We start from the raw sequence: 24766 nt of genomic DNA, 5'->3' as shown, positions 1-24766 counted from the left end.
TCTCACATGTCAGCTCAGATGGGACCGCTGGTTTTAAAGATGCTTCTGAAAGGTCCTCATGCATTGACGTGGGTGAAGCTCACTTTTCATCTATTTTGGAAGGATGCAGGGTTGAGTAGTCCCTGCCAGAATTTGAGCTAGCAGTTACAAGTAGCCTTGAACAGCTAATGAGACTTAGACCACTGAGTCATTTCCTCTGGGACTGTATCAACAGCCTCAAAAATCCTCAACTACGCGTATTAATAGAGTGAATCCCTGTCCGGGGAGATTAGCCAGTGTCCTGGGCCTCAAGTAGAACATCTTTCCATATCTGCAATGGAAGGTTGATTTGATATTGCCATTACATAAAGTTCTTATTTTTCCTTTTATGACGCAGACTTAAAACCACCCTTAATTCCTATCTTCCTCTCTAGCAACAGCAGTGAGTTCTTCTGCTCTGTAAAAATCTCTGAATTTTTGCAACTTAAAAGTGAAGAAAGCCTTTTTCCTTTCCTCTTCTGTCTCTCTCTCTGTTCCTCTTCCCTTTTCAGCAATGAGTGAGAGAATGTCTAAAGCCAGGGAAGTATGGAAACATTTCGTCCCATGAGAGGTCAGGGTGGGGTGGAAGCTGAAGGGGGCTGGGAGAGGGCTGAATCAGTTTGAAAACAGGAAACCATGTGGCAGTGTGAAATGAGGGCCCGGCTGATGTGAATGAGCCATTGAGAGGAATGAATCCGATGAAGTGAGCTGTAGCTCACGAAAGCTTATGCTCAAATAAATTGGTTAGTCTCTAAGGTGCCACAAGTCCTCCTTTTCTTTTTGAGAGGAAGGGAGACTCACTGGCTAGACCAGCATTAGAGAGACTTAAAAACTTTGTTTAAAACATTGCTTTTCAGATTAAAACAAATGAGAGAGAATTGTATTTTTTTATCTTGTAAATATTATAACAAGCTGCTGAAGCCTTTTGCTTCTTCTGCTGTGTACTGCAGACAGAGCAAGCACCGAAAATGGCTGGTTTCCTTTTTTTCCACACACTAAATCACAAGTTTCCATTCCTGTTTTTGAGAAGCTGTAAGCCTGAAACTGTCTCTTTTCATTCACCTGAGGCCAGGGTAGGGAGAAGGGCTGTCTTTTCTCCTGATCCTTTTCTTTAAGATACACATTTTTACTCTTCTTCATCTCTTTCGATTAACCAAGTCCACCAAGAGGCTGCATCTTGAGGTGAACGAAATGGGATGAAAAAGAAAACCCAGTTGTCCCCCTGCTTTTTCCTTTCTCAAAAAAGATGAATCATCTTCCCACAACTGCAATTAAATTTTCAAGACTCAAAGAACGCTGGTACAGCACTAAAAAGGCAAGCAGTGACGTTCCAGCTGAAATCAGGAGGGAGTGGCTTTATTTTATTTATGTTTTCCCCTTTTACCCTGTGCTGTCATTAGAAATTTAAACTTATTTTAAACCAATCCCTCTTGCCTGGTTAACAGTGGACTTTCTTGAAACGAGAAAGTGTCTTTTTTTGTTGTTTTTCTTTTACACTTCTAAATAGTGGACGAAAAAATCTATCCGCAACAGTATTTTCTTTGGATTTGAGGGCCAGACTCTTTTCTTCTTTGAATTAGACACATTGTGTTTGAGTCTAGCCTAGGTATTTTTTTTTCTTTCTCTTGGTATGTTACACAGTTCCAGTTGCATGCATCTGGCTTTTGTTCTCGCTCTCTTTCCAGAATTTAATTTTGGTGCTTGTCTGCCATTAACATTGGCTAGAAATTTTTTTTTTTATCAAATGTAGCAGGAATGCTGGTGCCATCCTTTTCACTTAATATTATTTTTAATTTTCGTATTTAGAATAATCTCTCTAAACATATCTGTCTTGTTTGCTATAAATTCTTACGTCATCTGCCTAAGTGACCCTGTGTTCTAAGAAGACTTTTATCAAACAGTCACAGCTCTGGGATTTTCTTTTTCCTGTTAAGAGAATTGGAGAGGCTGATGTGATTCAAAGAACGCTGAGATGCAGGGACTTCTCTGAGCACATATGTGAGAGATTTGGACTGAACGCCTTGCCGAGTTTATCCTGGAGTTAATGGTGGCTCTGTTCCTCACGTTTTACCTCTGTTTTCCTTTTTTTGGACAAAATGTATGAACGACACAAGAGGCGGTACAGCCTGTGTGACATTTCCAAGGTGGACAGGACTGTAGATGTTGTGTTGTTAAAGGTACAGTATTGTTTGTTTACACTTCCTATTCATTAGTGCTGCTTACTCATCTTGGATTCATTAATCTACTCCCTGCTGTAAATGCACCCCAAGCAGCCAGATTTCTTGTGCCTCCTTTGAAAGGGGGAGCAGGTTGGAGGCAGCTATCAGGAGGTGACTGTGCAGCTTTTAGATCTCGAGTATTTATTAAAATGATATAACATCAAGTGATTTTGCTCTTGCAATGACAGATACTTTGTGTGGTGATAGAGACATTATGTTAACTATGTCTTTTTCAAGTGCTCTGGCTGTCTGTCGTTTCTCCTCTATCAAAATCATCAGTGGTATTGCAAATATTTTGCAAACTTCCCAAGAAGATGTGTTGAGTTTTGCTGTATTAAGTTGCTTTTGAACTAAAAATGTTTTTACCCACTGGTCCTCTGCACTTCACCTGGAAGACTGTGTGTTCAGCCCAAAACGGCATGGTAGGTTTTTTGTCAGTGCTACATGGCTCTGGCTGTTGGTTCTGTATAAAACTTTTCTATTTTGGGGGAGAAGGAGAGGGGTTGTTTTTGTTTGTTTAAATGTTTGTTTTGTCTTAAAATGGGTGGAAGAAAGCCTCAGATGCCTCTTGGCTAATTGTCCAGGGCTCTCTCCTCCAATCTAAAATTAGTAAGTACTCCACCAAACGGTATGGTGGCAGTCTGGGAATGTTCTGTCACTGTAACAGCTCTGCTTGGAGCTTGAACAGTTTCCTGGCACAGCGGATGGAAATGGGAAGGCAGCCCAAGTAACTTCATAAGACAGCCTGACTTTGATAATCTTAACTCATGGAGGAGAATCACTTTTTTAAAACTGGAGGTGGTGGGGTGCTGGATGGGGAGGTGGTTCCAGCTGCATGGTTGCGTGGCTCATTTTTGTTAGTCACACTTTATGGCTCCTAGAGTGTTTTTTCCTTTCTGTATGTCAGAGGTAAAAGTGGAAAAACTAAAAAAAAATTTCAATCCAGAATTATAAGCAGTGTAGTTATTTTTTCCATGATATGTTTTCCCAAACGATTCCCTGACCCATCCCACCTACACTAAGATCAGCCTGGCACTTGCCAACTCGCATTCACCTATAGAAGGATTATTACTTTTGGCTCCCACTTAATGGGTTCTTCCCCCACCCCTAAAAAACCTTTGCTGGTTTTCTTGCCATGTTGGATTTGGTTAATTGTTTTCTAATACTATCTTTAACTATGCTGATTACAAGAAACTGGAAGCCCCTGCAGTGCAATCTCTAGACACCCCTCTGAGTCATAGACAAAATAAAAGTTCAGACATGTTATACAAAAAGTGCTTTAGCTGTGGCATGGAATGGTCCCCTACAATAGACAGGCAGCACTGTTACCCACTGACAGATTCAACTGTTTGTCTTAAAAAGCACAGTCTTTTTGGAAGCTGTGCTTGTCTGCCACGACTGAACTGTTATTTTATATGATTATAGTGAATTCGTATTTCTGAAGTCATCCGTTCCCTAACTTAATTTTTGTTAAGTAAAACTTTGAATTTATAACAAAGTATGGCTCTTATGAAATCACCCTAATATTTTTCCAATCAGCTTCCAACACTCTGGATGATACTGATTGTTCCTAAAAATGATTCACTGTGTGTGGGGTGCCATGCTAATTCAGGGAACATAGAGACACAAACAACTGGGAATTACAGTAACATTTACCTTGTTTTTAGTGCCTCATGTTTTAATCTGTCATCTATAACACAACCTGAGCTAGTTTTAGAGATGTAGGAGCCCAGTGCAACACCAGGCAAAGTCAATGGCAAATCTTCTGTTGACTTTGATGAGAGCTGGATCAGACCTTTAGGCAAGGAGGGGTTTTTTGATTAAACTATTTATAGAAGGAAGGAGGACTCTCCCAAGTAATTATTTTGGTTTGGGTGGGACACTGTTTCCTTAGCTTCAAGTGTCCAAAGGTCAGATATCAATAGATAAATTAAAGAAAACAAACAACAAAAATACCCTTCAGTAATAAGTCTGCCTTTGAAATCATGGTGAAGTAGATAATAAGAGAGCGAGTAGCTTTTATATTGGTGCATAGATTTGATTCTCAAAGGACTCTTGAATCAAGGGCTACCAGTAATGTGTTGGTGTGCCCTTAACCCTGTTGTTTTTTTTTAGGTAGGTGATCTCTGTGACATCAGAAGTAAAAATAGCTGGTAGGGAAATATCATTGGGATAAGCTCTGAACACAGGAGGACTAATGCTGTTTTAGCTACAGAATATAAATGATGTTGCATTTACATTGGCTGCAACCACTAGTAGGTAAAGTTGCAAAATAATTTCAGTTCTAAACTGATTATTTTTACATGCTCATAACTTTCTTAAGGATTCAACTCTGAGGCTGAATTTTTTCATGTTTAGACTGCCTAAAGCTGTTCTTTGGAAAGTTTGAATCAATGCTCATCAGTCATTCTGGGATTCAGAGGATAAAAATAATTTCCCTGCCTCCCCCCGTTTTAAAAAAAATAATCTGACCTCCTTTTCCTGGGGCAACTCAAAAATTCCTAGCATTTGAAATTTGGGACCAAAACCTCTTTCCTACTATATGGTCCTTTTGTGTCACTGCAGTAGCACAGAGATTATAAAGCTGGTTTAGTGGGCTACAAGGGGATTCTGACTGTATATAGGAAGTCCTGGATGTCATAGAGCTGACATAGTGATTCTATGCCACCCTCCCTTCCTGCACACCTGTCTAGGAGATGTAGGAGAAGGGGAGCGGTCAGAGTGCCTCTACGATACTTATATCTTCACCTGCCTGAGTGGCTTATTATGGTTCTAGGCAGCAAGGTGTAACTTAGGAAGGCTCTGATCCATCTCTAAATTACTCCAGGAACCAGTCCTGCCAGTCATAGGATCAGGGAGCCTCAAAGTGTTGGTAACTATCCTCACTGGGTTCTTATGCTGGTACCCATCATCATTGTGTATGGGTGTCTTACCAATGTATTGATGTAGATACAACCTAGGCATAGCACCCAGATACCTCAGTGATTGGAACCTTACATGTCTGTCTGTCTGTCTGTCTATCTCGGTATTTGTATGTAAATAGGCCTTGATTACCAGTATTTGCTTTGCTAAGTTTTAAAATAACCAATTCAGGACTGAGCAGTCACAGTAAAAAAAATTGCTTTAAATAGCTCACTGTACATTTCACAGTGTCTTTGTAGCTTCATGCTTATGAAACCATTAGCTCCAGGTCAGAGAACTTAAATTCTGCCTGCAGAGTTTATAAGTTGTATGAGTCAAATAGTTTAGTTTAGGATTTTTTCCCTTGCTTATTTCTTCTCAGTCAGAGGTACTGAGGGCCAGATCTCCTATTGAGTCACCCATTGATTTTAGTAGAGGTTGAATCAGACCATACATGCAGAAATTAGCAGCAGCGCAGTGTGAAGGTGTGAAAACAAGCACTCGATATTTTGAAAGTGAATGGACCAGTTTTTCAACCTCTGGTTCAGATAGATTTCTCTGTTCCATGTATGAGACTGCAAGGGGTTGGGGCAGACGACATTCCGTGCGATAGATTGTCAGTGCAATTGTCCTTGTAGGACCACTTCAGCCAGCACAATTTAGAGTAATACTTTCTCTATTCTAAATTATGCAGTGGACTGTTTCAGTTCCAGTCCGGCAAGAATTGAAGGGTGTGTGTAAAAGTTTTCTTAAAGCTATCCTTCCCACCTTGGTACAGCTCATAATTAAGCCCAAGGTTTCTAGTTTATCTCCCTCTGAGCATTTAGTTTATAGACCTGTTTTTCTTCAGTAAATAAAAACATTCATGAATTTGTTGGATTTTTGTGCATTACAATCAAATATATGAGATATGCAATGCCCCTTGTGGGAAGGAAGCCTCAACTTTTGGAATTTCCTGTTTTTTGACTGTTCAATTTCAAAGCCATAATGACATAACTAATGTCAGCTTTTGGGGGTTTGCGGTTTCTGTTTTTTTGGGGGAAGGGGATACATTTAATATGATGTAGGTTTCATTTGTTTTGAACATAGTTTGTTTCTCCAGAGGGAAGCAGAGGGATCACTCAGGTTCGTTTGGGATAATAGGGCATTTTCAGATTGCCTGTAGGTTTCAGATACCTGGAATTTGGAAAGAGGGGAAAATATAAGGCTAGCAGGTGGCTTCCTTGCAGCTCACACACATCTACGCTACAATGATTTTCAGCAGCAATCTAGTCCTAGATAATGGGGAAGGGATCTCTCTGTGTCAAAAATTAAAACATATTCTTGGCACATTTATCCACTTTCCCTCTGGAAGATTGTCAAAGGGAATGCTGCAGCCTGAGAATCCCCTGGTGTTAGATTACACAGCAACAATTTACCGAGCAACTGGAAAGGTCTTGTGGTTACAGGAGCCTCTTCCCCGCTCCCTGTTCAAACTACAGTCATTGATAGCCCTGTCGCTTTTGTTACACTTACTTATTAATATATCCCACAGGCCCTTTTTTGAATACCCATGCCCCTGGAAACTGGGAGAAATGGCAGTGTTGTTCACTGTACTGTAAGGGTCCGGGCCCTAATCTGGTAAGGATTTATGCACAGACTTAACTTCACACACTGTGAGTATTTCTACTGAAGTCAAGGGGACAACTCACGGTGCTTAAAGTTAACCACGTGTGCAAGTCATTGCAGGATTTGGCCCATAGTCCTTTCTGGATAACTTGTGGAATGGCTTTTACGTTGCTCTGTTGTTGTCCTTCTGGCCCCACAAGTTTCATGGTTAGCAGTGTATGGGGAAATGAGAAGAGCTTGAAGATAATTTAGGGCAAAAATTGAACAAGTTATGGATGCTGCTGCTATTATGTTGATAGGTAGAATATTTATGGTAATTCAAAGGGTCGCTACTGCCTTGATTTGAGATACCCCCCCCAATGCAACACCTATTGCATGTCTATGGAACCATGCAGAAAATTCCATTATTGCATTCCCCTTCATGCATGTCCTGTTAGATGGTAGCTTTGTTACTGAATGTGGAGGGTCTTGAAAACATAAGGTATTATCTTACTTTTTTTTTATCCAGGGGAGGGGTATCCATAATTGGGCGTCTCCCTCAGTTTCTGGTCCAGGAATATACAAATGGTGTCTGTGACTTTCCATCATAATTTTAATTCACTTAAAATTTAATTCCAGTGATTTCTGCAAATTCCTCAGATGAAATAATAAGGACCCCGGGATATTTCCATGAATGTGAGGGCAGGACTAAGGTTTGCATTTGTTTAACATAAAACTCATTGCACAATTTCTGAATATTAATCGAATGAGAAAAACATTTGAAGTAAAATAGTATCTTATTTAAAATCAGAAAAATTCTCAAGTAACTTTTGTTCAACTATATTTGTTCTCCATTAGACATTTCAGATCTTTTTTCTAGTGCTAATTAATACTCAGGTATCCTAAGTACTTACTAATATATCCACTGAATATAAATGAATAGGTTAACGGTATATATTTTTTTTCTTTAGAGCCATGTCTCTTTGCGTAGTAGTATCCTGCTCTGAGTTGAAAGACAGAACTCAAAGGATGGGAGATCTTAAAAAATAAAATAGAGAGAGAAACTTTACTTGTAAATTTAAGACTATGTTAAAATAATAAAGAGGGAAAACAAATCACTAGAGATTTTCAAGAAATTAAAGCTAAAATTATCTGGTTCCCTCTTCTTCCGAGATACTTAAATTTAATTTATCACACTGCCAACAAAAGTTGAAAATTGCAAACCTTTTAAATAGTGGAAGGCTTCCTGATGTCCAGATAATGTGTGTAGTTGTAGTTATTCTCATTTTGAGAATAGAATGGAAATGAGACCTTTCTCCATTAAAACATCTTATAGTGGCTCCAACTATCGTATCTTAGTTATTATTACTCACGAGTCGCTCCTTTGGGGAATTTAAGGTATGGTTAAACAGGAGCACTCACTGTCTCACTATGTGGCCAGTGGTGTGCAACCTGAAGAGCTCTGTTGCAATTCAACCTAGCACCATTAACGTGCATGAGTCTTGCCAACAATCCAGCTTTTGATGGCATTTGTTATGACAGCTGTTGATCTTAACGACACTTAACATAACTCTTCTCTTGGAAAGGAAACACTAAGGGCCACACTGACGCACTCCCCAGCAAGAGGGGTAGATGTGAGTGAGAGATGAAGATGGACCTAATCATCTACTGCTTAAGTGCGAGCCCCCTGGGAACGTCTGGTGGCTGTTTGTTTGAAAAGACACAAACTGCAGCAGAAGAGGAAAGTGACAGTGTTTAAAAAGTTATCTGAGAAGAAGTAACAGAGCCAGTGAAGTGGAACATTACTGACTACAGTAAAGGATGTTAGAGAACTCCACTGAGACACATTGATGAGCACAGGAAAAGGGAGGGAGGATGCCACTGTGGATCTTTAAAGTGAAAGATCTCTGTGTTTAGCTGAAAGAAATAAGAGCTGGTGGTCACTAATTGTTCCCACATGGTGCAGAATGTAACTTAACAACCCCTTTTGTCTAGCAGACTGTCTTATGTCTCCTCTTTCTTTTACTCTGCACAGAGGTTTTGGTATTAAGTTGCTTTGGATTTTATATTAAATGTCTGCAGTAAGTTGGCTCTGAGATTCTGGAAGCCACTGCGCACATGTTCCCTGAAAGAAAAATCTAACAGTGCAATGTTTGCACATCCACACTGGTGCCGGCCTAATTGAGTTTTCTTTGGTACTGAGCTGGCTGCTACTCTGCCATATCCACACCGGTCCTGTACATACAGCTCTAAAACAAACAAACAAAACCCTCCGGGATACACTTTTTAATTGTTGTGGAGGAGCTTCCTTGATCCGTTCATTGTCTTAAGCAGGTTCAATCAAGTGTATGTAAAAATACCTGGCTTCCTGCTGACCTTTTCCCGAAAGTCTGCATACTGAAGCTCTGTCCATAGAGAATGCTGCAGATTTTCTGCTGTTAAATGGTGCCATATTATCTCTGCTCCCACACTAGCAAATCAAGATGCAAACCTCTGGCAGCTCAAAATCAACAAGCTATGATCAGTGTGGGTGCAGAGGGAAAGAAGGGCTTTGAATTTTATGTAGAAATCAGTCTGCCTTCCTGTTCCTAGCATCCCTCTTAAAGAAGCAGAAAGACTGGGGCGAATTAGTTTTAGTGATTGATAATGGTTCGGTGTCCATGATAAAATCTCTAAGTTGCGACAGGAAGGTAGAGCTGAGACTGATTTTGTGTGACCAGCCTCACTTGTCTACCCAGTGCTTCAATATTCAGTCACCGCTGAATGTAAACTTTGGGCTGGGTTTTGATGAGGATGAAGAGGGGCTCTGGTAAGGAAATTTAAGTGGACAGCCCTTTGTTTTGAGTATGTCTGGATCACCCAGTTTCTGTGATCATCGAGCCATCTTCTCTCAAATGCTGCTGCTTTGGCTTTCTATAGTGTAGAGAGCATTCATTTACACAAGTAGTTTTATTTGTTTTTATATTGGTGCATAATAAATATTCTTCCTATGTTAGTGCTGTTAAATGAATACTTGGGTGTAATATAAAAACAGAATATATCAAATTAGCTCTAAAAGCAGGTGTAACACCAACAGACCCTGGTCATCAGCGGGCAGGATTGAACCAGGGACCTCTGGAGCTTAGTGCATGAGCCTCTACTGCATAAGCTAAAAGCCAACGGCCTCTTAGCTAAGGCTGTAGAGCAGACTCATTTAACCTTCTCTCTCTCCATAAGTGGTCTCAATGCCACTAGATGGGACACACCACCACACCCAGAAGGTGTGTGGGTTACACAGGCTTGTTAAGGTCTCCCTTCAGTAGCACCCTTTCATTACTTACTTTTATTAATTAGTTTTAGAATACAACAGTTTAAATACTTGGAAAAGCCACAGACTAGAGAGGATGGAGCTGGCTGGCTAATGGGGAAAAATCACAAATAATTATCTGTTGAAAAAATTGCCAAAATCTGTAATGAATTTGCAGTGATTTTATTCAACTAACTCTGATAGAAAAAGAGAAAATGATAGATAATGATGTTAATCCAACTTAGTGCAAGTTATTCTGTCTCGTGATCAGCTCTGCAAACACCCTGTCTGTTTTCCAAGCATTGTTTGTAGGACAGGACATCGTTGGGTATTATTTTCCTCTCCCTGATGTTGATGTAAATTGGGTGTTATTCCCTTGGTTCTGTGGAGATACACCGGTGTGAAATTGTTGTGAAAGGAGAATCAGGCCCAATATTTGCAAGAGAAGGTTAGGTGCAAGCTAGTATTGAAGGGAGAGACGGTTGGTCCCACACCACAAATAAATGACCACAATGGATTTTCTTCAGAGACATAAGCTTGGGCAAACCTGAATTTATGTTGCCATGTGTGTTTGCAGATAGTTCCTCTAGGTTTGTCAGTGAAAGCCTACGTATCAGTTCCAAAGACATTCTCGTTTGACTTGGAAGAGTGGAAGAATATTGCTATGGTATTTAGCTATCTCTATTGTGATGTTCTTAATTGTGAAATATATGCGTGTAAATCCAGGAATGGATTGATGCAACTTCTCTGTATTGGACACAGCCTATCAACCTTGCTGCCACATTTGTTCCTGCAGAGTTGAATCAGACACTTAAAAAACCCCAATTTCTAACCAGTGCATATTTAACTTGGTCTATATAATGTTTACAGGCTTTACTAAACCATTTAATTATATGCTGTGCATCAGTGTTTCCCAGGTATTCGATATGTATGAATGGGACTGTGCCAATCCTTTCCCCTCACCCACGTCCACCATGCCTCATGGCCAGTCTATGTGTGTTTAATATTAAATGTCTCGTGTTTTTCATCGTAACAGTCACTTAGACTGGTTGCACGTATGTGAAATCTGAAATATTTAAAGGGCTTCTGGTTCCCACTCTATCTTGGATTCTTCTGTGTCCCTCATTACCGTAGTATCTGAGCATCTTTATTGTATCTCCTCAGAATGCGCCCCTGAGGTGCTGTGCTCATTCTGTAGGTGGGGGAACTGAGGCACGGAGTGACTAGTGACTTGCCCAAGGTCTCGCAGGAAGTGGAGCTGGGAATTGAGCCTGGGTCTCCTGAGTCTAAAGCTAGCACTGTAAACACTGTAAAAAGAAAAGGAGGACTTGTGGCGCCTTAGAGACTAACCAATTTATTTGAGCATAAGCTTTCGTGAGCTACAGCTCACTTCATCAGATGCAAGTAAACCTGTAAACACTGTGTCATCCTTCCTGTCCACTCAAGCAGGATCTCTCCCTGATCTTGGGAAATGATCTAGTATGTTTGGTCATTTCATTAGCCATTTAAAACAAACACATATCCTATCACTTTGTGAGTTAATTTTGAGATTCTTTTGGCCCAGGAGGCAATAGGAAAGCCGTATAACATTAGGATTGTTTGTTGTATGTAATTATATTATAGTAAGATTTAGCCAGGACATCAGAGCAGGATGCCTAATGCTTTTCCAGGATGCCTAACACTGATTTTTATTTTATTTTTTTTACTTCTGTCACTTTACCAGCTGGCTCTGCTATGGCACTGGTCAGTTAAGAGGTGGCAGATGTCCTAATCTAGTTCCAAACCCACCCTTCTGACGTTCTCTACATTAGTGGCAGAGAGCGCTGAAGTGTGATAAAATATTGCATCATCTTTTTCTTCTCTCTGCTAAGTTCTGAGGATCCATTACAATGGATATTTCAGTCTGCTTGTAGCTTAGGGACAGAACCAGACCTCTGGTGTCAGTCACTGGCAGCAACGTAATGCCCTGCCCCCAGAAGTTCCCTCTGGTTGTCTCTGCCTCCCTGGCGGCTCCCCCAGCCCTCCCTGCTACAGAACTTTCCAAAGAAAAAGGCCAACCTTTTAATTCAAGTGACCAACAGTTTCGCTCAGTCGTGCCTGATTCCCAGCCGAATCCCAGGATTGCGTTTGACTTTTGGGGAAATTGTTCCTCTCAGCTCCACTTCCCCGTCTGAAGTGTTTGCAGCAGCTGAGGCCCTACCAGCTTCTGAGACCATTCCTCAGAGCTAGACCAAGAAAATCCAAAGGCAAAAGGAAACAGAGGTGGACATTGGCACCCAAAGAAGTGGTGTTATCTCACTAAGGGGAATGTCCCCTCCCTTGCAGCAGGAGAAATCATTGTGCTTTTTCCTCACAGTATAGTTAACACAATCTGTAATTCGGGGAAGTGGAATTAAATTAATTAGGCTGTGGGGGCTGTCTCAAATGGTGGGAACTACTGGGGAGTGGGGGATTCCCCTGCTGCCAGAGACTGACAGGTCTTGTTCTGCCCCCAAGCCTCAAGCAGGCCAAAGTACTCTAGGTAATGGAGCTGTGGACCTTAATACGTTGCTTTCTCAGTGCTGGAAAGTGGAAATGGTCCTAAAAGCTTCAAATCAGCACAGTGCCACTGGTGGGAAAGTTCGGACAGGTCTCCCTGCAGCAAGAGCACTATGCCCTTAAAGCAGGAGCGGTGCACTCCCTAAAATGGCCTCACTGTCGACATTTATTTATTTGGCCTACTTTTTGCTCTTTCAGATAAACCGTGAAAGCTGGTGTTCAATAGAGCCATGTTCAGATCCATCACTGCTGGAGCCGACACAAACTCATGAATCTAGAGGTAAGTAGAACGCTGTGCACCCAATCCCTTTGTTCAAGGAGCTGAGACACCAGCCTCTTTCCTTACAATTAACCTTCTACCAAGGGCTTATCCTTCTTTCCCTCCTTTTCTCTCTCTCCTCTTTCCCATCACCATAAAATAAAAACATGCACAAATGGGCGAAAAGGGCACATGTAATTATTAGCCCATTGTTTCTGTGCTTATATGACTGGTACTGAGACATCCAGCTACGTAGCCCATCTTCTCATGATGCAATTCTGTGTTAAAATATTTTATTCACTCATTTGATTCTTAAATAAAATTTAGAGGCACATGGGTGTATAGATTATAGCCAAGACTTTAAAAAATGGGTGCCTCAAATTAGGTTCCTAAATCCGTATTGAGGCACCTAAATCAGTAGCCTGCTTTCAAAAGTATGAGGCACCCAGCAGCCTCCATTGATTCCCAGAATTCAGGAAGAAGAAAGGTGGTTCAAAGCCATCTTTCCCACCCCCGCCCCTGAGCAGTGCTGAGTTTATGATCATTTATCCTGTTTAATATTTGCCCTTCCTTCCACATGGATAGAAAAACTAGCCTGGCCTGTTTCAGCGCACATTGATATCCCAGATAAGAGGGAACGTTTCCAGTCTTCTAATACTTGTGTTTAAAACAGCATAAATTGGAGTAGTTTTTCTGGTCCCTTAATGGTGGCTTTGAAGTGGACTTTTCTCACAGCGGCCATTTCTTGCTTTTTTTTTTTCATTAAAGAAATTACACTTGAAGAAGGGTTGAGATGTGGAGAAGGAGGGGTATTACCTTGTTTTCAGTGATGAGTTGGAAGATAAGGGTTAACTCTCCTGAGTGTGCATTATTGGCCAACAGCAGCACTCTGGTTAGTGCATTAATGTTCTGCCTCTGCTTTCTGCTGAATAATGCACTTAGACGTGCACTGTCGTGTCATGACACCCCTCGCATCAGATCCCGGAGCGAAGTAGCGAGCTGTCTGGTGGATCCTGGGCATGCTGACCAAGCAACACATTGACTGAAGTATCCATTGCAAATCCATACGTAGTTCGGAAGATTTGTCACCGCAATTCTTTTTATCAAAGATCACAGAGCATTCATGATCAATGTAGTAAAGGTCACGGATTTAGTGACTGCTCCATGATCTTTTATTTAAAAAAAAAAATAAATCCCTGACAAATGAACCACCCCAGCACTGCAACCCTGTTTTGGGCCAGGTGAGGAGGGAAGGCTGTGGAGCTGGGGTGAGGGGTGGTGGGAGAGGGAGCTGGAGAGCAAGCCCACCCCATACTCACTTCACGCGGCGGTGGCTCCTGTGTCCCAGGGCTGGGCCTTGGGGTTGAGAGCAAGCCCACCCTACACTTATCCCGGGCAGCAGTGGCTCCTGTGTCCTGTGGGGTTGGGCCCCGCTCCCTGCTGTGTGTGTTGCAATTTGGCTCATGGAGTCACAGAGCTGCTGAGGTTTGGCCCTGCCACCCTTCTGTCACAACCCACCTGGAGCCTTCCTGCATGGAAGTCACAGCCAAACAGAGAAGTTAGAGTATCTGTGATGTTTTCAGCAAAGTGACAAACCTGCAGCCCTAACTATATGTCTGCAGTTTCCTGAGGTGGCAACATAATTGTCCTGATGAAGTCTCACAACAGTCTAGTGTCTGCCCAAGCTCATGCATTCCTTCAATTGGAACTTCATCATCTGCTTCAAAAATGTGAGATGTTTCTTAAGTGAAATTAGTTAAACTATTTTTTTCATTGAGGATACAGCCTTGAATCTCACTCTCTGTGCCAGACCAAAGTGTTGTTAAGAGGGGGTGATGTGGATAGTTAAGTGACCAGGGGTCTATACAGGTTCAGCTTCTGGCCCCTATTAGATAAAATAAAACTCTTTTAAAAACTAGACTTTCCCTGGGGAAACACTTGACAGTAATCCACCATATCAGTGAGATAATAAGCATAATCTAAACAGTCAATAATTCCACTCCTGAGTCCCCCCAGATTGATGGGCAGTAGCAAGCATCAATCCTTTCATTGCCTTCCTGTCTCTTATTACGTCAGTTTAAGCTCCTTGCGTGCATTTTCAAAGTTCATCTGAATTTCACCCCCATTTACGTCTCCTAATAATCCTATCTCTTAGCTGCTTCTTCTGTCTCCTTTTAACCACCCTCAGCTATATTTTCTTTCATATGTCCCGCTATGCTTAGAACGGCCTAGCACTCCCAAGATGCACTCAGCCTCCTCTTTCAGTTGCACTTCTTTCATGAGTCCTTCCAACGTGGCTTGCCATCTTTTGCATATGTGGTTTCTCTATGGATTGTATTTGCCTCTGTGAAGTTGATTTTCAGTTCCTCAAGGCAGAGCCTGTGTTCTCTGTGTGTTTGCAAAATGCCTTTATACGTAGCACTCCATTACTCCATAAATAATGAAAACAGGGCACACCAAATCTACCACTGATCTGACTGTGGGAGTGTTGGTGTTACCGTCTCTGAAGCCAGTGTATGTACTCCAGCTTCTTCGCTTCTGTCCCTTTCTGAAGTGGTGTGGTTACTGCACAAACGCTTCCAGGATCACAGTAGCAACACAGCTCCTGACTGAGCTGCAATTCTGCGGGATGGGCGGAGGGACAAGGAAGAATGCAGGTGTGTCTCTCCCCTTTAGGCAAAGGTCTGACAGAATGTGACAGAGATGAAACCAATAGAGTTCTACAGACATTAACTTAACAACCAGTAGAATTCAGTATTACTGCAGAGGGCATTCTGCGCCAAAAATTAAAAATTCTGCGCACAATATTTTAAAATTCTGCAAGTTTTATTTGTCAAATAAATGTGGAAGCTCCATCATGGCATTAGGGAGCACAGTCCACTGGCTGCACAGAGATAGGAGATCTCAGACTCAGCTGTGAGGTTGCACCCAACTCTGACACAGTGCAAGTAACGGGCCTGCCCCAGAAACACCCCGCGGCCCTGCCCCTCCATACCAGGTGTGGGCAGGCAGGCCCAGCAAGGCAGGATCCAAGTGTGGAGAGGCTTAGTGTGGGGGGGGGGGGGCAGGTGTGGGTTGAGAGGGTTCTGTGTGGGGCAATCTGGGTGTGGGCAGCTCAGTGGGGGAACCAGGACTGGGGGGGATCTGGATGCACAGGGGCTTGTTGAGGTGTTCTAGGTGCAACTGTAATAGGACACTGCAGGGGGGTCCAGGTGAAGGTGGCTGGGGCTCAGCAGGGGGGACAACTAGGTGTAGGGGGGATAGAGCTCAGCGGGAGGTGCAGGTGTGGGGAGCTCTGGAAGGGATCCAGATGCTGGAGGGAGTGGGACTCAGTGGAGTGGGGCTCCAGGTGTGGATGGTTGGGGCTCGGTAGGGTGGGGATTCGGGTGTGGAGGGCTCGTTGGGGTGCTCCAAGTGCTGGGGGAGTGGGGCTCGTCGGGGGGGTTCTGGGTGTGGGCGGGGTGAGATAGGGCGGGAGGGTCTGGGTATGAGGTGGTCTCGATGCCCAGAGGTTGGGCAGATGCAGGAGCAGCTCCCTGTATAGTGATCCCTGCCCCTGCAGCTGAGAAGCAATGGTTGCAGGAAGTGTGGGATGGGGGGGAGTTTGCAGAGCTTCCTACAGCTGGGGGAGAAATCAGGGGGTGGGTTTGATGCGGCCCCGGATGCTGTGCAAGGGAAGAGGAAGTCCCGTCCTCCTCAGCCCAGCTGGGACTATCAGCTGAGCCCAGTGCAGGGTGGTAGCCACCAGCTGTGTCTTCCCCAGTCCCTCCCCTTGCCCCACAGTGATTTACTTCTCTGCCAGCTGCCCTGGGCACTCAAAACATGCTGCTGGGGAGGATTGCATGACAGCTCATGTGATTTCCCTTTGCTTCCCCATCCAAAAGTCATTTTTCTGCAGGGAAGCAAAGAAATCTGTGGGGCACATACATTCTGTGCATTTGCAGTGGCACAGAATTTCTCCAAGAGTACAGTATGGAATTGAATCCTATCAAATTTGCTAGTAGAGCCAGAGCTCACTTAAATTTTATAGGATCATTAAAAACAACCAGCTATAGAAAGGTTTCAGAGTAGCAGCCGTGTTAGTCTGTATTCGCAAAAAGAAAAGGAGTACTTATGGCACCTCGTTTATTTGAGCACGAAAGCTTATACTCAAATAAATTTGTTAGTCTCTAAGGTGCCACAAGTACTCCTTTTCTTTTCACCTATAGAAAGGTTCTCATTTAATATTCTTATAAAAAACATATAGGTTGCTTGAATACATTGAGATCTATGATTTTCCCCATGGATCTCAGTGTAAGCATTCAGTTAGAGGGCTAGGCCTTCTCCCTCCTTTAACTCTCCCCCATTTTGACGGGATGATGCTGTGTTAATTCTGTGCAGTGAACTGCTTGGAATTTTCCTTCCCATGGGTTTTTAGTTTGATTTGTATTTGTCTTCATATGATGCACATAAAAATGCACCCAGTGTCATTTTATTTTCATATGCGTCGCCATGGAGAGAGAGAGACACACACACATGTATGAGCAGAGTTAAACTATAAATCATTTACCCGCAGTAAGTACATGACGTATATGTGATAAGAGTCATCCATCTAGTTCTGTTAAGGCATTGTCATAGTGTCGTCACCAGGGCTTATCAGATTATGGTGTAGGAGTGTGGAGTCCCAAATTGTGCAACATGTGTACAGTTTAAAAAAATCAATAAATACAGTGCCCCTGAAAAGGGGAGAGAATTCTTCCAAACAGCCTTTGGATTTGGAAAGTTCTCAGCACAGCTGGGATGAGGTATGTGTCAGGTTCCTCCTCCCCCCATTGTTTCTTGAAAGAAAGAAACTCCTTCCTCTTCCACCCTCTCATGCCCCTCTGTTGGCCCTGCAGTCCGGTTTAATGCCTGTTCTGATTTATTTTCTGGGCGAGGTATCCGTCCATTGGCGAATCTGGAGCTTCCCTGTGAATTTTCCATCAGAACGTCTCTGGGCCTGTTTGTTTTTCCGTCTGGAATGTGGACATGCTCTGTTAAACTGCCAGCTGGATTGACCGGGATGTTGGCTCTCAGTCTGTTACAGCTTCTCTTTTTTCCTTTTCTCTCTTCCCCCCACGAAGTTGTGGAAAAGAGGTTCAGATTTTCCGGGTTACTGAAAGGGGAGAAGGAGTGGGGAACAGCCACACCTAGTACAATAAGTACTTTTCCTTTTCTCTGTGGTTTGGAAACTCCTCTCTGGATTATTGGTGTTTCCAGCCTTATTTTCGTTCTTGAGCATAATTACAGTACCACAGGGAACATCTTAATCTCCATTAGTGGAAAACCGTTTTCTAGGGAAGCATTCGTTGTATCTGAGTGCTTTCAAAAGAGCATTTTTTTCATACTCTTTGAACTTTCCACTATTCTTCTTTTGCGCAATAACTATCAAGCTGTCTCCATTTCCCACTAGCCGCCAGGGGACACAGATGGAAATAGGTGGACCCATGCTGTTCCTGGATGTAATGACTCAGTGCTGGTGCCAGGGGCGGATGGTTGGCTGTTTAGTGCTCTCTCTCCACCACCACCAAAAGCCAAGCATGTCACTACCACAACATAGTCATCCCTCAGTGACTCAATAGACTATACAGTGCAGCCAGCCTTCATTTTGGCATCTCTTCTCCTGTCACATACTCACTGAGTGAACTCCCCTCGATCAGCTGAGAAGTACTGAGTTTACATGCACTATTTAGCTAGAGTTGAATTTTGAATTAGGACCATGTGAACATAGGCTCGTGGGAGACCTTTGCAGTGCAACTTGCTTGGAAATTGTTTCCTCTGATAGTCCTTATCCCTTGTGCAGAGGCTGGCTACAGCTGGCGTAATAATATTTGTATTACCGTAGCACCTAGGACACCTACTTATTGTCCAGGACCCTGTTGTGCTAGGCGCTGTACAAACACAGGAGCAATAGATGGTCCCTGCTCCAAGAGGCTTACTATTGAAGTAGAGCTGTCGGGGGCAGGTTCAGCCCCAGGCTGGCCCAAGGTAGAGACAAAGGTGGCTTATGGCTACTCTCCCCACCCCAAACCCACCTCAGCTACACAGAGTATAAGTATGACACAGCTGAGGGTTGTGCACGATAGATGTAATTTAAAAGTGAATACATGTTTCATTCAAGCAGATACCATCAAAATGTGTTTATCTGCCTAGGTTACGGCCAGATGTTTAACTAAAACAATATTTTAGTTAAAAATATTTTTATGGAAAATTGGTTTTTTTGCTAAAATGAAAATGTTCATAGAAAGTGCCTGCTTTTCTCAACGATTTTCAATTTTTTTCATAAAAAAAGTAGAAACTAAATTGTTTGGTTTTTGGCTTAACATTTTTTGGTTGCCAAAGGCTGAAGATATTTTGATTTTCAGGTTTTGAGTTTTTGAATGAAATGTTGACATTTTGCACTGAAATATCAACAACAACTAATGTTTTTGTTAGCTTTTAAAAAAATTATGGAGGGGAGGTAATCCCTTTCAGATCAGCTGTACTCTAGGTGTTCATCCTGGGCTCAGCACGAGGATAATGAAAGGTAGAGGCAATTTGTGAAAACATGCATGAGGTTGAAATGGATTTATTTTTAATTTATAAAATGTCTCTAACGATCAAATTCCAGGTGCAAGTACAAAATTTAAAAAATACATGAATTCTAAATAACTTAATCTCTTAGGAGAGCCTACCTTTCTCCAAGATGTGGGAAATCATCCTCAAATTCTCCTGCTAAGCACAAAATAAATCCTAACCTTGGCTTTAAGGAATTAAATGGAATTGACTTTCTCTGATATTGAGAAAGAGGAGCACACGTTTCACTCACAGATGCTTTATGCCTAGTGAATATGAGCCTAATTCTGCTCTCATTTAAGTCAGAGGTAAGCCCCTTATTGAGTTCAGTGGAGTCTGAATTGGTCCCCAAATGTATACTGTATATGTACCGTCAGCATATACTACAGGTACGAATATGTGTTTTTCATGGCATGTTGATTTTACAGAGATGCACTTGTGCTGCTTCAGGTATATCTACCCAGCAGCTGGGAGGGTGATTCCCACCTTGGATAAACATACATGCACGAGCTCTGCTTGCTAAGAATAGCAGTGTGGCCACTGTGTCACAAGCAGCGGCTTGGCCTAGCCACCCAAGTATGTAGCCAGGGGTTCGGATGGGATTGTCCTTGTACAGCTAGCCCAAGCTGTTGCCTGTGACGCTGTGGCCACACAGCTAATTTTAGTGCACTAGCTGTAGCAGAGCTGGCGTGTGTATGTCTGTCTGTGCTGGAAATCACCCTCCCACATGCTGTGTAGACAGACTCTGGGAAGTGCTAAAGAAGGCATTCTAAACTGTTGAATAAAATGTTAAAAGCCTGCTCTGACTTTCTGGGAGGTGCACGCAGAGTGTGACACAAACACTTGTTTGTAAAGTGGGTTGCACACTTGTGGCCTGTGTAAATAAGTCAATAGCAAGTAGCTGACGTGACCAGTGCTGCTGTCCACAACCAGTTGCAGGTATGATGCCCTCTCTAGTGATTTTATGGAGTTTGTTTTTGTACCTCAGCAAAAATGAGAGGTGGGTGCATGTGACTGCAAAAGAAAAGGCCAGGTTGTCACTCACTCTGGTGTTTTGTTGTTTGTTTCCCCAGAATGTGAACATTTCCTGGAGGATGGGCTGAGTGGAGACTGTGCCCCATCGCAGGGTGTCCTGAAAAGAGAAACTGGAATCGAGTCTGAACTCTTCCCTTTGCCTGGCGATGGGATGGATGACATCGTCTTTGGAAAGGTAGGGCTGTCTCAGAAGGCCAGCTTACCGCTCCGGGGGGCCTTGATCCGGACGACCCTCCCCATTGATTTTGGGGGAGTTCTGCCTATGTAACGACTGGTGATAAGGAACTGGAACTTGTGTAGCTACAGCTACAATAATGCTCAAGAGGGACATGTTTGCTGTGGTTTGCACAAGGCTTGTTGATTTCCAGCAGGGTTCCTTAAAGGGCAATAATTTGATTTTAACTTTCTGCAGATCAATCAAACACAACCGGAAGAGTTGAAAAGGTACACTTTCTTTCAAGGCCTCTAATAAGGGTTGCACAGAGGCTATGAAATCCAGTGTTACAAATGTTACATTTTCTCCTACAAACAGAGACCTCCTGCAAAGCACTGAGCTTTCCATTGGCCTCCTCGGCACTGTATACTATGGTTTTTTGGAGAACCAGTGTGATTCTATCACTTCAGTGAGAGTATGTGAAAAGGAAGAAAACACTCACTCTGGATACGGAGGGCCAGTTGAACAGTGCTGAGTGGCATGGTAACATTGCCAGGCAGTAGCAATATAAGTGACCGTAATACCTCTAGTTCTTGGATGTTTTTGAGTGACTGTGCTTCCAGTTTGCTGTGGGGCCCAAACATCCCCAGAGTCATCATTGGCCTGATGAGGATGAGGGTGAAAACCAAGATACAAGATCAGACTCTTAAATATGAGTTGGTTTGTTTCAGAATCTGCCTTGGGTCTACTGCTTCCTGGACCAGGACAGCCTGGTATATCTTGAGAAGCAGAAACCACCCACCCTCAAATACTTCCAGCTGACCAATTTATAATGTTAAGCTGTTTGCCGTCACCCACTCTACCTGGTGAAAGGATAGCATAGCAGGTGAAAGGGTGCCTCAGGAAAAAATGGCTCCCGAATGAGAAGGCTTGCTAGGCTCCTGTGAACAACCATCTGTGTGTATATAGTGAAGCTTAGAATTCTTCACAGATTGTTATTTATCATCTGTAGCCATCCCATGTCTACCTGCTATGCAGACATGTGTTTCCTGTCTTGAGTAACGGGAAGTTGGGGCGATTTTCATGCAAACTTCCAGAGAAATGCATTTAACAAACTGAATGTCTCCTTTGGTTAAATCAAGGCAGATGATGGCGAACGTTTTCCAACAGAATGGGAAAGATCACGGCCTGGGCTAAGTGATCTCATGTGCTATAAATGCACTGGAAAGTCACCGTTAATGAAGTGGCAGGGCGTGGAGCTCACCAGCCTTTCCCTTTCCCATCTCACTCGCGAAATGGAGGAGGGGTGACTTGTCTCTATACAGGGCTTTGCTCCGGGCAGAGCAGAGCATTGTCTCCAATTATCCCATTCAGGGAGTTGCACGAGTTACAGAGTTCAGCATTGCTCATTATTTGAGTCTGATCTTAATAACGTTGTTCATGGAGGTGGCAGTGGGGAGTTAAAGTATATAATGGCAAAACGTTTTACTTTCCCCCCCATGTTATAGGGTGTGTTTACCAAAATATAACCCACAAAAATGGAGTCTCAAAATGACACAGTAATCCAAAATGGCAGGAGTGTCACAGGGGAAGGAAACATCAAGGTGCGGGGCCGAGGGAAGTGGGCATGTGGGATATATGATTTTTTGATGGCTGCATTACAGCAACAGGGCAAGTACTGAGATCATTGTTTCATTTGCAGAATGGGAAGCTCTTATCAAATCAGTATTCTGAGTCTTTCCCATTATGCAGTGTATTGCATCTAGGGATGAGTACAACTGAAAAGGTTTAGCAATTTAGTTTGGAAGCTTATTCAAACCTGAAATGACTGACTTGACCTCTGCCTTACAAGCACTTTTGTCTCCCCATTGCTAACCCTCCAAATCTAAACAGAAGGGTTCCCTTTTCCGTGTCTCTCTCCTTCCTATATGTCTGGCACCTCTTTACTACATTTGTGCCTCTATCCATTGTATATTTATAAATACCAGAAGCTTTCATCAATACCATTAAGCTTTCAGTAGCTTTTTCTGGTTTTCATTTATCTTTTTTTCCAAGAGATTGGAATTAGAGATGGGAAAAATCAGTTTTAAAAAGAAAGTGTTTTTGAACATGCATTCGAATGAGGGCTGAACTCAATCAGATGGCATTTGTGGCCATGTTTGCTCACTTTTCACAAACATTAGTACCAGCATGTTTTGTCCATAAATAAGTTTTCAAAATGGAAAGTGCTGTGAATATTGACATATTTCAGAGAAATGATGGTGAAAATATGCATTTACACAAGTATTGATGTTTGAATGGCCATCTTGAAAGTGTGTGTGGGTTTGGGAGTCATCCAGCTCTGGAGCACAGCCAAGATCATGTAACTTAGGTGACCAAAGACACAGCATAAATAGAGAGCTATTCATAGCAAATCCTGAGTGGTAGTCACAGCAAATAGTTTGAGCTACCCATAATGTTCACGGAACTCATTCAGCAAATGTTGTAAACATTGTAAAAATCAGAATCTGCTCACTGCCCTGCTTCTTGTCAGGTTTGTACACAAACAGCAAGGGGTTAAATTTATTAAGTATATCCTAGACCATTCTCTCAATTCAGGTCCCAAATGTTGATGAGTTCTCGTTTAGGAATTGAAGATTAAGGGCTTGTCAAAACTACCCACCTGAATTGGTGGGCAGTGATCGATCCAGCGGGGGTTGATTTATCATGTCTAGTATAGATGCGATAAATGAACCGCTGAGGGCTCTTCCTTCGAGTCCGGTATTCCACCAGAACAAGGAGCGCAAGCGGAGTCGATGGGAGAGCGTCAGCTGTCGACTTACTGCAGTGAAGACAACACGGTAAGTAGATCTAAGTACGTCGACTTCAGCTACACTATTCAAGTAGCTGAAGTTGCGTATCTTAGATTGACCCCCGCTTGGTAGTGTAGACAAACTCTAATTTGTGCAGGGGAGAGAGACTATCAAAATACAGGCAGGTCAGGCTAGAAATTCTGTGACATGTGCACACCAGTTCTTATGTATCAGGGTCTGTGTTAAATTTATAGGAAATACTGCGGAAAAGGTGCAGGGATAAAAAAAATCGAGTGGAAAGTGGAGAGACTGAAAAATAAATACAGAGTTAATTTAAAAAAAGGAACAAAGAAGAGAGAAAAATCTTAGTGAACAAGCACAGCATACACTGTAGATCGTCTGCTTATAGCCTGTCTTTCTTAGAGCTAGTGAGGTAGTTCTGTCCCTAGTAACAAGCACAGGCTTCCCTTTATCCAGGTCAATATTGTTTTAATTGAATTGCGGCGGAGTCGGGGGGAAGAGGAATACATTTAAACTATAGAAGAAAAAGTTTGTAAACTACTTGTGTGAACAACAACAAAAACCCAAACAAAACAAAGAGCATGTGAGGGTCTCAAAACCTCGAGCACTTTGATTTTGCCCCATTCCTGATTATTATTATTCTAAAGTTCCTGTTTTTCCTTTGGATGGAGTTACACTTGAACTGCTTGCTGCAGCAGCTGTTTGCTGCATGAAACGTCCATTCTTCATAGCAAGAGTTACTATACAAATACTCAGTGAAGTGAACGATAGCACTGGCTGGAAATCCAATATTAGTTGTTTAATATAGTCAGGAAACTGTAGGCAGAGCAGGCCCATGGCTGTATGGAGCCTCCTGTGAACATCAGAAATTCTTGTAGTCTCCACAAGATTGTTAACATCTCATCCATTTTAAGCCCTGCTTCTGTTCAGGGGCTCCAGAGGCTTGAGGTCCTCTGAGCAGTCCATCTCTGTGAGATGCCTGGGACTGCAACTGACTATAGGTGTGTGTATATATGTTCTCATTACTGTGTGTTTTACCCATCTCCTATATTGTTCTGATTGGCACATGCAGGGTTGAGCATCACACGCCAAAGAAACAAGAGTTTCTCAGTTAGAGGCCCTATCATCAATGCACGACTTGTTTCTTCAGATACTTTGCAGTTGCTGGCATCCAAGAGTCATTTACACAATGAGCCCTAAGACTCCAGCAAAATGTCAGGCTCTATTCTAGTGTTTATTCCCATAGCCTAGTCATCCTCCTCCTCCTTCTCTAAAGAGCTATCTGTGCAGTAGGCAGATATTGCAACATTCTCTTCTGTGAATGATTAATGTTGTCTAAGGTAATTTCCTGTCGTCTGTGTAACTCTATCTTCCTGGGGCATA

At 42.7% G+C, this 24766-nt stretch overlaps 1 protein-coding gene across 11 annotated transcripts in view; it reads left to right on the top strand.

Moving 5' to 3' along the window:
- Positions 1-24766, top strand: part of AKAP13 (A-kinase anchoring protein 13) — a 325971-nt gene that overhangs the window by 216067 nt on the left and 85138 nt on the right. For 10 of the 11 annotated variants that reach the window (XM_075133185.1, XM_075133183.1, XM_075133179.1 and 7 more), the window contains 2 exons: positions 12748-12829; positions 20455-20591. In XM_075133185.1, the coding sequence (XP_074989286.1) occupies positions 12748-12829; positions 20455-20591 (219 nt within the window). Of the gene's footprint in view, positions 1-1863; positions 2196-12747; positions 12830-20454; positions 20592-24766 lie in introns of those variants that run through there. The other variant, XM_048868200.2, reaches the window with a different exon arrangement.

Source organism: Caretta caretta, chromosome 10, assembly GCF_965140235.1.
Source record: "Caretta caretta isolate rCarCar2 chromosome 10, rCarCar1.hap1, whole genome shotgun sequence".
NCBI classification, from domain to species: Eukaryota; Metazoa; Chordata; order Testudines; family Cheloniidae; genus Caretta; species Caretta caretta.
Note: the sequence above shows the minus strand (reverse complement) of the source record. Positions and strands in the feature narration are given on the sequence as shown.